The sequence below is a fragment of the Netta rufina genome (assembly GCF_964035555.1).
Source record: "Netta rufina genome assembly, chromosome: 1".
NCBI lineage: Eukaryota > Metazoa > Chordata > Aves > Anseriformes > Anatidae > Netta > Netta rufina.
The window spans coordinates 124,316,752-124,335,517 of NC_140123.1; the positions used below are offsets into that span (position 1 = coordinate 124,316,752).

Sequence of the window (18,766 nt, forward strand, 5' to 3'; positions counted from 1 at the left end):
GGTTTCTTTGTCAAAGTAGAAGCACCCTGGAATCACAGGGCCCTGGTGTGTAGCTGGGATCACTTCTCATTTCTTTCTTTTGCAGTTCTCAGAGATGGGCCCTCTGTAATGCTTTGGCCATGAAGAAACAAGGACTGCTGAATTGCTGTTTTGCAATGGAGAAGAGAGAAGGAGAAATACCAGCACTGTGGCTTCCACCTTGTTGCTTACTTCCCTGCAGTCATGTGTCCCAAATCCTCCTTGTGCTGTATTAAGGAAAAGAAAAGCTTGGACGTTGCAACATCTGCTTTTGTACGTCATATTTTCCAATTTCACATCCTATAACCCCTGGTGAAAATAGGAACAATGACTTTATATAGCTGCTGTTTGATTCTTTTGCTATTTATGTGGAACACTGCTGCCTATGGGCCAAACCAACGGGCACAGAAGAAGGGAGACATTATTCTTGGTGGATTGTTCCCCATCCATTTTGGAGTGGCTGCTAAAGACCAGGATCTAAAGTCAAGACCTGAATCAGTAGAGTGTATAAGGTAAGCCACAAGAAGAGAAAACAAAAAAGTTTTGGTGGGGGAGTACTACAGCTAACTGCAAGTGATATGCTATAAACTGTATACATACAGTCTGTAATCCAGTGCTTGTAGAGACCTGCTGTACAAGGTAATGGAAAGATATGGTGTAAATAATAGGAAAAAAAAATGTGAAGACTGAAGTGTGTATTTTAAAAGAGTATCACAAGTAATATTTGGATAGTAAAAGAGGGCAATCCCTGCATTACTCAACATTGCCAAACCAGGAATATACTGATCTATCTGGCCATTCACAGTGGATGTTTGAATAGTATCCAAAAACTAGTTTTCCTAGCAGACAGACAGAAAATCACATGTAGTACCTTTGAGTTCATTTGATTACAGTCATACATGATAAAATAGCTCAGATATCAGATTTGGAGTTTCATTTACAGTCTGCCTCTCATCTTTACAAACTGTTTGGTTTCCTAAACAAGTGAATAGGTGAGAGCGGCATAGGCCACTGCTTTTGAAAAAATCCCACTGAACACATAGCTGTCCCCTTAGGACATTTACTAAGCCCAGACTTGAACTCTTTACTCAGCTTTTCCTCACTCAGTCTTCTTCTGTGTAAACAGTACATATAGATTTTGTCTAAATCTTTGTCGGTTAACCCTGGAGGGAGAAATGCACATAAAAACAGCTTCTCTTATTGAAGTGTAGGCATTTTTATGATGAAACACGAGACACTTTACAGCTCTGCACATAATACACATAACAATTGGGAACTGACAGAAACTGATTGCAATTGAAATACATACATACAGCCAAAAAAACAGTTGATAGGGAATTTTGTCATGACCTTGCATGGGAAAGCACTTCAGTGTCATAGGACCTCTTTTGGAATCATATGTAATAAATTATATATCTAGAATTATTTGGACTTCTCATCCTAGTTCAGTTCTGTTGCAATGGTAATGAAGAATAACTGACAACATTCCTGCGATGCTCACAGATTCCAGGTGCAGTCTCCTACTGAAATATTCAGCAGAATGTATCCATCCAGGTTATGAGAGCATACCCAGATGTTCTCATAGGGAGCACACAGAAAGGAGAGTAATTAAATAGGGGTTCTTTTGCCTTCTTAAGTCCGTGTACACAAAAATCAAAAACTAAATATGTGTAGAATGTCTACTTCATGGAGCAAGATGTAGCTTGTATTAGTATTCTTTCTTTCCTGGATGCAGCAATTTAAAACTGGAATGCTGAGAAGTGATGGAATATTTCAACTCATTGTCTTCTTTACCTGCTCCATGTGACAGGCAGCACATGGCAGTATTTGCAAACTGAACATAGCATTCATTTCTGCTAGCACTGGGTCAGCCTCAGTGACAGTCTTGACAAGGACATATTATTAGAATGCATCACAGGAGAATGTTCCCTCAGAAGTACTGCAAATGTGGGTTGCCAAAAGATTTGTTAACTAGGCAGCACTGCCAACAACAAGCATATCCTGAAAAAGTAGACCAGCTGTTTTACGGACACAATGGGAGCTCCTTATAGGTGGCATTTGATCTGCCAAGAGGCATACTCCACATGAAATTTCCATGGGTAAAATCTATGTTCCCCTTACCTCTGCACCAAGAAGCTGCAGGCACAAAATGAAGGAGTTGACTGAAGAGGCACTTATGCCATTTTCCATATTTCTTCAAGGAATTGGACAAGTTATGAGTTGGTAGCATAATGCAAAAGAATACTTAATGGAAGACAAAAATCTAGCTGAAGAGGTAGTAGCAACTACAACAGGAGCAATTTGTCTAGACGTAGCTCAAAGCTCTTTCATTGTACATCTTCACCAATAAATGCCTATTTCCAGGAAAGGTTTAATTCAAAAATGGTTAGGTTGGGCAGACCTTTTGAGACTGGTCATCAGATTTTAATGAAGATATTTAATCCATGAGACAGTTTATGTGCTGTGGTGAGGTTTTTGTTATTAGTGCATATTAAATTGAAAGCAGATATTTTTCCTGAAATGATTTGCTATCTCAAGCAGAAGATTCCTCTGTCTGGAATTGCACAGAGATCTCACAAGACAGGACCACAACCAAAAGGTGGTCCTTTTTGGTTTTGGGCCCTATTATTAGGTAGTAACCTGGGGCAGGGTTGTGCGTGCAGACTCAATACATTCTCCAAGTCATGAGCTAGAGTCTTTCATATCACAATTCAGTTTCCTCAGTTCTGGGCAGTTGGTTAGTCCAGAAAAACAAAACTCATACTTTCTGGACAATAAAATTATAGGCTTCAGTTTCTTCCCAAAGTCAAATCTCCCCAGTCTTGTAGAGCCTTTTGTAGGATGGCAAATCCACTAAAGTAGCATAAGCACGGCAACATCTGGTAAAACCAACAGTGCAGAATCTGTTTGATACTTTGGCTGCCCTTTTCACACTTCTCTGAGCTTTCTTCAGTGGTACTGTATCTTTTCAAAGCTGAGGCTAATTCATTTTATATCCATCCCTTTTTTAGATGGCCTTTAATCTCTTTATTGAATAGCAAAATATGTCACATATCCATTAGGAAAATTAGACCCAGGTCAGTAGAGTAGTCTGTGGGCATCCTCTCTCCTCTCTCTTTCATAATTCTCTCCACCATTAGGCAATAACAGCAACAAGTCATCAGACCATGACAGGCTCCTTGCCTCAAGTCCAGGAAAAAAAATAAGGGTCCCACTGAAACTCTACAGGTGGTTTGTCCTCTGTGTCTTCTGGAGTTCAGTATCAAATGATTTATGAAAATGTGGCTTTCCTTTCATCTGAGAACCATTTAACCTGATCTGTGCTGTTTGGACTTTTTTCCACGCATGTAACTCTGTTCAGTGCCATACCTATACTCCTGAACAGGGCCTCTCAAAATGGGTAGCACAGTTTTCCCTCCACTCTTTCGATTTTCACAATCTTCATACTGTTGCAGTACTGTGCTTATATCCCCATCTCAGCATACAAACCTACTGTGCGTACCTTGCACATGACTATTTGATAAACTGTTCCCATAACCCAGCAGTGAAAGGAAAAGGGAACAGTAATGACCTGTTCATAGTTCCTTTCATGCTGATTCATGCTGATACTGAAAATGCATCTTTGCATTTTGAGCAAGGGGTTATAGAATCCAAACTGTAAACTTTCTCATGATTTTGCCACACCAAATGTCATAGAGGAGTGAGAGCAATGTGTTTCCTGTGCTTCAGAATTAGTTACAGGGTTTATTGTTTAAACAATCAAGTGTCCCGCATTTGATATAAATACACCTTCTGTCTTTGTGTACCTCAGGTGCTGTCACAGCAACTTTCCTTATAACATTTGCTGATGCATATCTGATGTGTACGGTTGGAGACAGAGTCTGATTGCAGCACAAGCGATCCCTGACCCCTGTTCCCTATCAGCACCAACAGAGGCCTGTTCATAACCTGATTTCTCTGTCCTTTCTTGATGCCAGGTAGATCAGCAGTTTTAGTGGTGGTAGTGTTGTTAGTGTTATTGTTAGCAATGTTATTGATAGTATAACAATATATTTTATATATTGGTCATACATTGGGCACAGATTGGTCAGACCCGTGGATTTTTCTCACTGTAATGGACTGTTTGCAATGTGCACATACCTTCACTGTGTTGAGATACAGCATAGCCAATATGGTGTAACAAGGTTGTGATTTTTTGTGAATATTTCCTTTATTCTGATCAGAGATCTAGACAAGGTCCCACACTGTGACAGCCTTTGAGCTGTGAAACACTGCATGGTGAGACATCGTCCTGGTGTCATAGTGTATGGCTTCATACTGCAGGTCTCCAGGACACTTGAGCTCACTGGGTCAGCATGTCTGAGAGAACAGTTTTAATGCTACCCCGATGCACTCTCTCTTGTGGATGTGTTTGATAATCCAAATGCAGAACTGTACGCTTACTATGCTATTTAGATCTTCTCTTTCCCCTCCAATAGCAAGTTACTTCCTTTTCTTCTTTCTCTTCTATCCTCCTTCTCAGCCTCCTGAGCTTTGGCTTGCACAATTAATTCCCTTCACCAAAGTTCTAACTTTTAAGGGTGGTAAGCAACTCGTTATACCTCCTGACTGCAGGAATCTGACAAATGACTGAAGGTCTCCCCTTCGCATATCTTAGTAATAGCAGTGGTAGTAGCAGCAATAACATGTAATTAATGTACTGGAAATCTAGAGAGGACAGAGAAATTAGTATGTGTGTACAACCACTACAGCAAGAGGAGTACTGGTATGAGTGAAGAGGCATATGCAGCCTTTGCCACCATTCTTGAACAAAAACTATGTCAGATATGGGAGAGTAAGTGGAAGTTTTTAGCTGTTTAGCAATGTTTCACATTGCTTTCTCCTTTTCCTTCATATTGTATAGGTCTCAGTTACATGCCTTGCAGGTTTTGATAAATGAAGGTCATGAATTCACATGAAGCTGTCTTTCCTTCATGGAAACTAGCACATCTCCCTTTTCCTGCTGGATCCAGATAATGTGAGCTGTTCTATCAAGAACCAGACAAACAATCACTATTTCAGGTTTCTCTTCAGGGTTTCTTGCAGTCATTAGGCTCTGCAATCCTTCATCCTTTCTGACATTCCCCTGTGCATTTATTAGCTTTGGCTTCATCTTACAAATGGAGAAACTTAGAGAACAGCTTGAGCAGGGTCCCATCATAAACCCATGACAGGAGGAGCATGTGCATCCTGAGCATCCCTGGACAGACACATTTATACCAACTAGAAAGAAACCTATGGGAATTAGTAGGATGTTGTTTGCAATATCATCTAGCAATCTAGTCTAGCAAAAAATCTTGTTTGCAATCTTGTCTAGCAACATGGACTGCTGCAAAAATAATCTTTCCTCTGGGGATGTGAAGATTAAGATTAAGATTTGTGGAAGATTTTTTTCCTGATATCTTTTTCCTTTTTTGTGTTCCTGCCTGGGAACTGAAAGAACAGTGGATTGCTCTGGGTCTGAGGGAAAGGTGGGAGAATGGTCATGATAGCGGAAGCATTTAAAGAACTGAGTGTACATAAAAATTCAATTCTATACCTTTGGGCACTGAATTATTTACAGTAAACTTCCATTTAGAGCTTGATGCCCATTTTTCATAGCTGCACATCTCAGAAATGCTAAAGTACAAGACTAAGTCAATGCTCCTGTAAAAATAACATGTCAGAAAATAAGTTTTGGAGTCTGCTTATTTCCCACTAAAACAATACCAGTATCTATTTAAAGATTCTAGAAGTCTAATGAAAGGTCTGCTTTTATTAGTAAATGCTTTGCATGTTGTATTTTCTTTGTGGAAATTACCAGTCAAATTTCTGCATGGTTGAAAGAATATAACAGTGACTAGTAATATTAGTCACAGCAGGTCAACAAGAGGTCAGCTGGATCTGTGTAACCTGCTGCCAAGTTCAAAGGCCATTTTTACCCATAATTCACATACACACCAAGCCAGAAGTAACCTATTTGCAACCTTTTGTTGGATTCTTACAGTACAATGGAAAAGTATTTATCCACACAATTTCCATTCATGGAGATTGAAGGAATCCTGAAATCTTGCTTCAGTAAGACAAGTTTAGTGTCACTGCGTTCATCTGACTGTATCAGTGTTAGCTCTATAGTACTGATAGAATACTCTCAGTTAACAAATGAGACCTTGTCTGAAGATCTAAGAGGTATTAGAAAAGATGGAGTGAGATGTGTTTGTCTCCATCCCATCTGATCCTCTTCTGCTAATCTGCTGATGCTGCTATTACTAGAGGTGCAACTGGAAAGAACTGCATGCCTGTTGTCCATGTTAGTATGAGCTAAATTATCAAAAGTATTTCAAACACATTTGGAATATAGCTCCTAGACAAGGCTTCCTTCCCTTCCTTTCCCCTCCAAAAGAAAGCCAACCCAATCTCAAGCAAATGAAGTGCAGGCCTAATGCTATAAATAAATATTCATCAGGAACATACATGTATGTCAGAAAGGAAAAGAAAAGCAGTTGTGTATCATGGGTCTGTTATATCTCAGTCACGTAACTCAGAGATTGAAAGTTCACAATCTCATGAAGCTTATCTTTAGAAATCTTCACCTTGGTAATGGAAACATATCTTAAAGTATTTTAAAATGGCACTCGTTTGAAATCTAAAATCTAGTCACTCTGCATCTGAGTGATGCACATGCCATATGGAATAACAAGCATTCTTTGAAATCAAGAAGAAGACAGTTCAATTCTTACTGCTTTTGACAATACCACCTGAAATATTGCAGCATTTTAATAATTTAAAACGAATTGCTGTCAAAGGGACAGAAAACTCAATCTAACTTTTTTTATCCACTTCTATAATTTAATGTGAACTCGCTTATACTTATGTTTACACATACTAGAGTATGTGAAAATCCTTATAGTTGTACTTCCCAACTTCTCGACAGTTTTCCCTTTAAATATATAAAAATGTTTTATTTTTTTCTGTTTTACACCAGAAGCCTGAATATTGTTCCTTGTTTCAAATCCTATTTTCATTTTAGTTAAAAATATCTGTGCACAGATTTAGATTTTTAAAAAGAAGTACCATAAAACCCCTTCTTGCTGCCATTATGATTCCCAGAGTTCATTAGAGACAGTGTGAGGCAGCTTGGTATGCCCAGCACATTTGGTTTTTGTACTTTGACTGCCTCGTTCACTCTGAGACTTGCCCTTTTATTTCAGAGCTCTCCCATTGCCTTTCACTCCTTAATGGTTTGGAACTAGAGAACAAAAAAATCTAAATGACCAACTTCTAAATGTAACCCACATTCCCATGCTCTAAATGGTGTCCATTTTCTAAAGGGTGATCTTAGTAAAGCTAGCTGTCCCTTTGGTCATACATTATAACTAAGGATTTTTATTGGCCTCAACCTTTCTGACCTGAAGTTGCTCAAGAGATTTGTGCTGAAACCATGCTGTCTGTTGTTTGAGGTACAGCGTCAGAGCAGAACATCTTTTGGAAATTATCCAAAGATTTCTGGTGAAATGAAGTTGGATAAATTAAGTTTTTTAGGACCTAAAGATGAACCTTAGATGTGATATCTTTAGAATTTCTGAGTCCAGATAAGTCAGATAAAACTCTTAGAAAAGCAGTAATTTTGGTATGTTCATTCAGCTTGGAAGAAATCAGTCATGGGAAACATAAATTTTGGAAGCAATTCATTTAATCCAGTAATTAAAAAATGTCATATATCTCAGAAATTGAAAGGCCATGATTTTATGAACCTCGTTTTTAGAAACCTTCACCTTGGTATGGAAAAGCATTTCAAAATAGCACTTACTTGAAACCCAAAATCTACCTTTTTATATAGAATCTATTCTAGGGTCAGCCATTTCCCCAGGCTCATCCTGTTCTGGATCCCATCAGTTTTTCCAATTAATCTCAAGCATAACAGCTTTGAAACCTTCCTGTTTCCAACTGCAACTCAACACTAAACTGTAAGCCAGCTGCTAACCTGATCTATAGTGCATTACAAGGAAAGGCAAGTGTCAGTTCATAGATGAGTTAACCATTCCAGCTGAGTTATCCTAAAATGTAGCAGCTTAATAGACACACTACTGGTTGCTTTCAGAGTTTTACAGCTTTTACTGTAAGAGAATAGCACATGACAAAGTTACTTTCTTCCTGCTGCTTTCCATGAAGAAGCCTCTCTCTGTTTTGGGTTAGTCACTCAACCAACATCAGCTCCTATTCCATGTCAGAAAACACAGCTTCTCCACTTCAGAGAACAGAGAAAGCTTCAAAAAACAGTGTTTCAGTTTTACAGGCCAGCTCTGGTGGCAACTTCTGAGCTTGTGTCTAAAGCAGATGTATGAAAACACCATAATAAAGAGAATATTACTGTTTCAATGAGAACAATGAAGTACCTAATTAGCAAGTTAACAAGTTACACTAGGATTTATGCTTATAACATATCTCTGTTTGCTGATATAAACAGGTTGGCTGTGCCCTCTCTCACAGTGTGAAGTGGTGATATGAGGCCCAGTGTTACAGATGACTAAATTTTCCTGAGCAGAGCATCCAGCAGCATGCCTGTGCTGTGGCTTATCTCACATTGCCTGCCTAAAGCCACCAGGCACTGGCACATTAGGTATCCCTGAGCCCAAGTTCCTGACAGCATCGTGGTCAGGCTTAGCAGACACTGCCATCTGCATTCAGAAATGTGTCAGAGGAGGCAGGCTGGAAGGAAATCTGGCAGGAGAAGCTCTGTGTTAGAGCATTTTCTGAAGAATCATGAGATCCAGGCCCAGTGTCCTCAGGAGAACCAACCCTCCAGGCATGTTCTCTTTTGACTTTCCCAGAATTTAAGGAACTTAGAAAAGGTCATCTTATCCTCACGACCTCTTAACTGAGCTCCCAAAATGATGTGTTGAAAAGCAGAACAAAATCTTTTCGCATATACAAACCTTTCTTATAACCACTGAACAGACAAAAGCAAAAGTTTCTGAATTCAGCCGGACGCGAGACTGAGATGAATAGTGTAAGCTGCTTTTGCCTTCTGTGTCGAGAATCTTTCATTTTTCCCTTGTCTCAGCCCTGGTCTCATCTCCTCTGTTTCCCTCCTTCTCACTCTGTGTTATTTTTGTTTCACTCTCCCAGGTATAATTTCCGAGGCTTCCGCTGGCTCCAGGCTATGATCTTTGCCATAGAAGAAATAAACAGTAGCCCAAATCTCCTTCCCAACATGACCTTGGGATACAGGATATTTGACACTTGCAATACAGTCTCTAAAGCCCTTGAGGCCACTCTGAGTTTTGTGGCTCAGAACAAGATAGACTCCTTGAACCTGGATGAATTCTGCAACTGCTCAGAACATATCCCTTCCACCATTGCAGTCGTGGGGGCAACCGGCTCTGGGGTCTCCACCGCCGTGGCCAATCTGCTGGGACTCTTTTACATACCTCAGGTATGCTTTCACTTGTCTTGCTTAGATTACAGGTGTGGCCTGCCTCTCTGCTCTGCAGTGCTGCCAGGTGTATGGCGCAGCTGGGGATATTGCTGTTTGGAGAGGGGTACATTACAGAACAAGGATGGAGAACCACACTGCTGCTTATGTGCTCTGTCTCTGTTTCAAACATAAGAAGGTTTGGAAATGGAGAGGCCCTAACTGTATACAGTAACTGAATACATCCTAGGAGGGTTAAGGGGCAAGGCAATGATGGGAAGCACTGTCTTTCAGAGTGGGACAATGGTTTATATAACAGAAAACAGCCTTATTTACCTCCAAATATACTGTGTCACATCAAAATGAATACTTTTATTAGTAACAGATACGAGCCTTTGGTCTCAGATGTGTCAGATACATATTTGGACCAGTACAGGCATATTCAGAGGCTGTGCCAGGTCCTCCGTTCCACTCTCTGCCACCCACCAGAAGGGCTCAAGCAAAGTTCAACCTCCATGGCTAGTTAGATCTTTGCCACTTCACATAGACCCTCAAGGAGAAGGTCAATACAAAATATGTGATTGTTTTCTTATGGGAGAACTATTTCTTGCTAGAAATTTGTAATTCCCCCAAAAAAAGATTGCCAGGCAGCCAGTAATGACATCCAGCCAACAGCAATATTGTAGCCTAGGAGGAAAGTAGAGATTTAGAAGGGTAGAGGATGAGCAGTTTAGCCTGTGACCACTGGTAATTTAGACAAGTCATTGTCAGGTGCCAACTATGACAGCTTAGTTGTGATGTTGTTTCACTGTGGTCACTTTCTAGTTATGCCCACCTTGCACGGAGCTTGGTAAGGCAGACCTCATTCATTGCCAGACACACTTACCTCTGTCAGTATCTCTGATTATTCAAGTAGGTGATCTGTAAAGTTGTTGTTTCTGCTGATCAGGTGCTGTGAAGGGTTGTTCTGGGCTGGCCTGCCTTTCTTTGACCTAGGGACTCCAAAACATGGTTTGTGAGAGTATGTGCGTATGTCCCAACTTGTTCCTGGGTCATCTGCATGGCAGTGTAGTTGTGCCAGCTGCTGTGCCATAGCATCCTTCATGCAGTTTGCTGACTCTGTTGGGACCAGGGACAGTAACCACAGTCCCACGCTTTTGTTTGACAAAGCTGTTGCTCTGCCAAGACCCTAAGCAAAATTAGAGGCTGGCATATTATAGCCTAATGTTACTGTTGTTGATTTTAGGTTTCCACACTGAAGACAACTTCTGAAAAGTGCTTGGCTTTATGCATTTAGGTGTTGCCTTGTATAGCCTAACATTTCTTGTTCCCATTCTAAAATGAGTGTTGGTGCCAGAGCTTACAGAAGGCCTTGTGACAAGATTGCATCACACTGTTCTCTTACTCTGCCCTGAAAGGATATATCATTATTTCAGCCAGGGTTCTAATTCCGATCTATACCACAAATGAAGAAGGAAGAATTTTTGCCTGCCTGGTGCACCGTAATATATCTTGTCTACTTAATGTTCTTATTAGCCTGATTCCCTTGCAGGAATCTGAAGAAATGGACATTGGGTGTCTGAGCAGGAAAGAATGGTTTAAGCTACAACCAACATCTGCCATCTAGATATTGCCCAGAGCAGCATTGGAAGGTGGCGTGTAATAAACACTGTGGTGGCATTTTAAGTCATACTGTTAATTTACACAACATGTTACCAGGTTAACAAGGGCTACTGAGAAGGGTCGGTGGGTTTGACTGTACCTAATAGATGTTTGCAGTTCTCGGAGTTTTTCTTTGAACAGGGAATGATGTTTATGCTATAAGGAAGTAGCCTTTATCTAGTGGTTACAGAAATGGGTAGAGGTCAGTAGGTTCAGTTCGCAATGTGGAATGAAATTTCAGACAGGTGGCTGGAGTCTGACAACAGAAAGCAGGGTTTTAAACTGGGAGTTGTTGGGGAGCATTAGAATATGCATTATCACTGCCATTTACTGCAAGCCATTAGCAAATCCATGTTTAATAAACCCTACATTTCAGTATAAGATGGAAGTATATTTTACAGTTAATCTAAGGCTCATTACTCATCCTGTTGACATAGAAACTGAAAATGTTACGGCTTCTGTTCTGTTTCTTAGTATCTTACTTCAGTGTACCCTATTAAATTGCTAGTGGTTAAGAATAAGGGGACTCATTAAAGATAGACTTTTTCACATTTAAAAGAGATGCCAGGACATTTGCTGAAGTTCCCAAACCAATGGGCACTGCTAAGGTCTAAACAGGGAAGCCACTGTGACCTCGTCTAAGGTCACCTCCCTTGGAGAATCCAGGCCTTGCTCTGGAACACAAATAACCCTGGAGAGGAAATTCACCTCTTACAGCACCTGCGGGATTGGGGTACTTTGCTTGTACCTTCTGGCATGAGGTTGCAGGAGATGAGGGTAGTTCTGGGTAGGAGCCTGTCCAGGGGAGAGCACAGCTCTGTGAAAGGACAATATGTTCCTGTGGCCCTTGAAACTGCACTAGGAAACCTCCTTCTTTTCTTTCTTCTTGCAGAAGCACTAAATGACAGATTTTAAGGAAGAGATAAGGTTTTATGTAAATTTCCACTTTGTACAAAATGAACTGTTTATAGAAGACTTTTCAAAGTGAGAGGCAGTCCTAAAGAGTTCAGATACCAATCTCAAAATGCAAAGATAAGTGAGATTTAAAACTTCTTCATATCTTTAAACTATTCTCTTTTGGGTTTTATTGTTTCCCTACTTACAGAACATCCAAATTATATCTTAAAAGCATATGGCACTTGTTCTGCATACAAAAAAGAAAACATTTCTTGATAGTTTTAGTAAAGGAAATAAAATCCCATTTTGATGGCAAAACATGGTGGCTCATAGAGTGAGGAATGTCTACTGGCTTCTTTGCTGATTATGTCCGGCAATCGGGAAATCATGCTAAGGTAATGACTAGCATTACCTCAACACTCCTCAGGGTCAAGGCCACTGATGCATATCACATCCTTACTCCAGCTGGCAGGGGTTGTAAATATGGCCTATGTAAATATGCCTATGGTTCCTGATGGAGCCTGTTTAAGGATGGGGACAGAGGTGACAGGAGAATCAGTGCCACCCATGGCTCACCTCCTCATCATTCTCCCAGGATGGTGTCAGAGTCATGCTCCCTCTGACCCTTGGCCTTACAGGAGGGCACACACTTGCTCCATCCACTGAGGTCTGAGCAGCTGCTTCTCCCTGTGTGTCTCTGTAGGACATCCAGAGGTACATAGTCTCTTAGATCGTGTGCAACCACAGGCCAAGAGAACATGGCTGACCATGTGGTGCCAGTCTTCCGTTCATCCCATCTGAGGTTGTACAGGTTGACAGTTAATCTACGCAAATGTTGGCATTTTATTCCCAGGCAGTTCACTTCATGGTCTCTTTTACTTGTCTGCTGTGCTCTTGCAGGTCAGCTATGCCTCATCCAGTCGTCTTTTGAGCAATAAGAACCAGTTTAAGTCCTTCCTCCGCACAATCCCCAATGACGAGCATCAGGCCACCGCGATGGCAGACATCATCGAGTACTTCCGCTGGAACTGGGTGGGGACAATTGCAGCTGATGATGACTATGGACGGCCAGGGATTGAAAAGTTTCGGGAGGAGGCGGAGGAGAGAGACATCTGCATCGATTTTAGTGAGCTCATCTCCCAGTATTCGGACGAAGAAGAGATCCAGCAGGTGGTGGAGGTCATCCAGAACTCCACAGCAAGAGTGATTGTTGTTTTCTCCAGTGGCCCGGACCTGGAACCACTCATCAAAGAGATCGTCAGGCGAAACATCACTGGCAAGATCTGGCTGGCAAGTGAGGCCTGGGCCAGCTCTTCCCTGATAGCCATGCCAGAGTTCTTCCGTGTCATTGGCAGCACCATTGGGTTTGCACTGAAGGCAGGACAGATCCCAGGCTTTCGTGAGTTCCTGCAAAAGGTGCATCCCAAGAAATCCACCAACAATGGCTTTGCCAAGGAATTTTGGGAGGAGACATTTAACTGCTATCTCCCCGATGGGTCCAAAAATTCTCCAGCTTCAGCTTCCTTCCACAAGGCCCATGAAGAGGGCTTGGGCATTGGAAACAGTACAACTGCTTTTCGACCTCCATGCACAGGGGATGAGAACATCACCAGTGTGGAGACACCATACATGGACTACACACACTTGCGGATATCCTATAACGTGTATTTGGCAGTATATTCTATTGCCCACGCTTTGCAGGATATATATACCTGTACCCCTGGGAAAGGGCTCTTCACTAACGGATCCTGTGCAGATATTAAGAAGGTTGAGGCATGGCAGGTAAGTTCTTTGTTGCTGTTAAGGCATACCTGTGCAAGATACTCATAGAAAAAAAGAAAAGCTGTCCTGGAGCGCCTCCAGGCTGCCTGGGGAGGGGTGCCTTTCACAATCCTGGGTCTTGGACAAACAGTCAGGCTCCTAGGATTTAGCATATCACTGCAGGCAATTTAGGTCCACCTTGCAGTGAAAGTAATTTGTGTAAGGTTTGCCTGCAGTGGAAGGGGTTTAAACTAAGTTAAATTTTCTTGTATTCGCTACAGGCCAAAAGTGCACACACACACAATTACCACAGCTTGGCTGACACAAGGTAATTTGATCATATATTAAGCCCTTACATAAACAAGAGGGTCTGGAGAGAACACATAAACAAGGAAAACAGTTTTTAGAGTTCATTGTCTTTGGCAAGCTCTACAGGTTTTGCAATCCCACAGCAATTTTCCATACAGGCCATATTTTTTTTCCACAGTTTTCAGCTTATATAGGATCAAACTAAAGCAGATTGAATAATGAAGAAAAATAATGTGTGGCCGTTGGGCAAATAATAGATAAATAATAGATGGCAATGGTATTTGTGAACTGATAAAATGATACTAACAACACATTCACTAATTCAGTTGATAAATTCTGCTCACTGGTTTATGGATAATATTCTGGCATTCTGGTCTTCTGATCCTTTATTAATACTCTATATTCTGTCGTGCATTTGACTGTGCTATCTAATGCACTATTCATTGTGTGTTTAGACTATCCAGTACATTCTCAAATAGAAGGATTAGATTGAAGGTTAACAAATGAAAATATGCCAAATATGCAGCAAATTAGTTGCCCATTTCTGGTCATGACATAAAACTTGGATCCCAAACTGAAATCTGAAAGATTCTGAAATCAGAAGAACACTAATGAATGAAAAGAGGATCACAAGCATGTTTGTTTGTGTAATTCCCTCTGTCTGGGATAGACTAACCAAACTAGAGGCTGCCCTTGACACAGACTTTGCAGATATTGGGTCAGCATTCACATGTGTGAACTGCAGTTTGGTTTCTGTCTGTTCTCGGTAAATGCATAAACATCAGTCAAAACAAAGTAAAAGATTCTTCTTGGCAGTTTTGAAAACTGCACTCTTTAGCTCTAGGTACCTAATTTGGGTCTGCCAAAGACATTTTACTTGGAGTTATTGAGTGCAGGTTTCGACCCTAGTGTAGAGGATATTCTGCAATTGCTGGCTCTGAGGTTTCTGTCTTTCAATGCTATTTTGCTTTTCAGAAGCATACTGGCAGAATTGGGCAAGTCATAGACAGATTTAGCTTTAATTTGTATTGCTAAAAGTGTTTCAGAATAAATATATTTTTAAATTTATTCCCTCATGCTTTGTCACCTTGGAAAGAAAAAAGAATGGGATATTCACAATATATTGCAGTAATGTGTTTGTTGAGGATTCCAAAATAGGGAAGAATGTCTTTTTTTTTTTTTATTATTTTCTTGTCTGGTACTGAAGGATAGCTATATCAAAATGTAAAGCACACGGATCCAGGCTTCCTGGCTTATAGCACCAAGAAAGAGTTGGGGGGAAGAACAGGACTGGATAGGAATAGCAGGTGCTACAAGGGAGCAGTGCATATTTGATATGACCATCATTATGTGGTGTTGGCTGTCAAGCATATTTGATATTTGTGCATTTTTTCACTTCATTTCAACATCAAACTTATGAATAGGAGGTAAATGCCAAATCTGTGAGCACATCTACTTCACATTGTAGCTCATTGTAGCCCCTTGTAGCTCATTACATTCAGTAAGCTTTCCTTAGCCACAGGAGTAATGAGTTTACCTCACAAACCTCCATCCTCCAGCATCTCCAGAGAACACTTTTCTGAACAACCAGAATCTAAGACTGAAGAAAACCTTACTGCAGAAATTAACTTCCTGGAACACAGCAGTTCTGTGGCTGCTCACTTTTCATACAATCACTTCAATGGTTTCTTAGTAGAAAGCAATCAGCAGGAGTGAGAAAGGTGTTAGGAAGCCTCCCTGCCAGACACTGGAGGCAGCAGCCACTAAGTGTCTGAAATCACTGACCAGGTGGTGTGTGTGACAGACAATGCAATCCCTGTGAACTTGTGGCTCCATTATCCTGAATTCCTTTCCATGGTTGTCTTTGCCAGCAGGGTCAGTGGCTGGTGAGGATAAATAGTGTGTTCTGCTTTATAATTTCATATAATTTGAATTTGTTTCTTTTCAGTGATATTATCCCACTAACTCATAAGAGTTATTTTTTTTTTTATTGTCTGCTAGTATATTATGTACTTAGAATACAAACCTTTTAGAGGAACTGTTATATATATTTTATTCAGGGTGTTTGTGTGGATTTCTGTATAGAAATAACATTTTTATCTCAGTGATCATTTCATCTGAACTGGATAGCATAAGGCCTGGCACAGAACCGTGAGCCAGCTAGATATGCATTCTCATTCACTGGTGGACTGTGATTTTTTTAGAAGCGTGTATTGAGTAGAGCTAATTCTGTTTGTTTCGCTGGTTCATGGACTTGCTTTCCCCAGACACAGGCTCTCCCATAAGCTATAGAACAGTATGGCAAGGGTACAGCATGAGCTCAGGCCTCCTGCACTGAAGCTTCTTCCCTACCTCTTTCTCCAGTTTATCAGTAACAGCTCCAATAGTCTGCTGTTACAGCCCCTCTTTTCTTAACATCTTCTTTGATAGAACAAATCCACATTTTTGAACAAACAGCTGATGGGCTTCTCTTTCTGTCTCAGAATAAAATTGTTGTGATTCAGTAGGGTTTTGAGAAGGCTCTTGAGAAGGCAAAAGTTTGCAGTCACAGGGTCATGGAGCAGAGCATCCTTAGATGGACTATTTTCAAGTTGTGATTATACTGGAAGCTGTAAACTTTGGCAGGCTCATGAGTAAAAAATGAGATAGCTCTTCTAGTCACTGAGGCAAAGATGTACATGCTGAAAAATGTTCTGCCCAAATGGTTAGCAGATAAAGGACACACTCAAGTAAATTATGCCTGGTAAAGAATGCCTAGAAATCTGATTGACCTCAGACTTTGTGAAAAACTGCCTTATGCTGTTCAACCAAAATTTAAGAAAATAATTAAATAATTAGAAAAAATCAAATATGAATTGGCTTCAACTTATTGGATTCTGTGAGGCCTTAAAGAAGGGAGTGTTTCCTTAGATGACATACATCTCTCCAGACTTTTGAACCTAAGCGCTTATCTAATCAATTTTGTGTCTGTTGAACTATATAGGCCGGTTGGACAATTAAAATGGTGTACTGAAAACAACTGCGTTGTGAAATAGAGAGCAAGATAATTTCAAAACAGGTATTAACTTAGGCTGGTATGAAACTTAGTCGTTCAGGAAGAATTGCTGAAGGCAGTTTCAGATCCTGTTGGGACTTTGAATAGACTGACTATAAAGAGTTGTTACTGGAAAGTGACAGCAAATGGGTGCAGAGAGCCTCATATATTGATTAGATCTCTGCACAGATGGGTAAAGATGGCATTAAACACCTCCCAGAAGAGACATTTCAATCAGATGTGGATTATGGTGCCTAAAAACACTGAGCTTGTAGGATAACTACTGGCTCTACTAATAGCTTTAATAATTGGACAATTCACAATATACCACTTAGAACTAAATTTAGACTTAAATTAATAAAAAGAACCCTATTTTAGGCTCTTAGATATTTTGCCATAACAGTTATTGTGTGGTATGTTGACATCCCAAGAGTATTAAAGCATCGTTTACTCAGTCAGGATTTCTGACGATAGATTCTTCAACATTAGTAAACACAGTTCCCTGGGCCCATGTGTGCAATGGATTAGTTCATATTGTGTTTGTTAAAAGTGGAAAACAAAGCAACTATGGCATTGGGTATAGACTAGGTGTCCACACTGGTCCTTTCATATGGTGGCTCTAGCTACAGATAGAAGCATATAGAGTACACTAGAGAGCACCGTCCAATAGCACTGACAATGAGCTCTCCCTGTACATGTGCTGCTGCTTTTGTCTGTATAGAGACAAAACCTTAATATGAACCTCAAAAATGTTAAAATAGAGCCACTTGCTAAATGATTGTGCAGTTTACAATCCTTTGTATAATAAACCATGTAAATGTATATCACATTCAGGAGAGTAATCTTGATTCATCTAAGGCATGCTTTACATTAGATGTAAAGCCTGGATATTTCACTTCTGAAGGGCTGTGCTTGCCAGCATACTTGTGTTGAACAAGATTTATTATCCCCAGCAGATGTGCTACCTAGCAGAGCTTTTTCTTTATTAGTACAGTCTATGGCAGGTCACAGCTCCTGTCACAGATCGTCTCTTATTTCTAGTTTGAATTTTTAACTAGCCTTTAGTTCCACTGGTCTCTATTTGGCCTTGTTCTATTAGATTTTAAAGTCCATCATATCTCTCAGTGAGGTGTTTATGCACATTGATAAATTATTCCTCAGTCTTATCTTGGTAATTTAAACAGAGTAAATTTAGTTCCTAAGATACTTTATCTGGTTTATTTCTGTATCTTGTCCAGTTACTCATCCTTTTTGACACATTTTCAGCCTCAACCAGACAGTGGAAAAAAAGTCCCACATTTACATACACTTATTACTTCTTCATTTATACATGAACAAGTCACATTAGCCTTCCTTACCATGGTGGAAAGGCTGCAGTGAATTGCCTGTAATGCTTTACAGGATGTGATACCCTTTCTGTGCCTGTGGCAGGAATTTCTTATGCCTTAACACGTAAGTCTGAATTTTACCACATTAAACCCAGATGTGAGAGAGCAACCTAGGGGGAATGATTTGTCTTTGTTGTTATTTACCCTTACATTAATCCATTTGTTTTCTGCAAGTTCTCCCAGCAGCACTTCTGTGTTTGCTGCCAGAGTACTGAAGGACATATTGGATAGCTGAGTTGTTTACTGAGCCTTGAGGAATTCTCT

The 18,766-nt window shown here is 40.4% G+C and overlaps 1 protein-coding gene across 1 annotated transcript in view; it reads left to right on the forward strand.

Annotated features, from left to right (window-relative positions):
- Positions 1-345: 345 nt before the first annotated feature.
- CASR (calcium sensing receptor) overlaps positions 346-18,766 on the forward strand; it is a gene marked incomplete at both ends in the record, with an annotated part of 36,532 nt that continues 18,111 nt past the window's right edge. The window contains 3 exons of the mRNA XM_084297197.1: positions 346-530; positions 9,166-9,472; positions 12,911-13,792. Coding sequence (XP_084153323.1) covers positions 346-530; positions 9,166-9,472; positions 12,911-13,792 — 1,374 coding nt within the window. The remainder of the gene's footprint in view (positions 531-9,165; positions 9,473-12,910; positions 13,793-18,766) is intronic.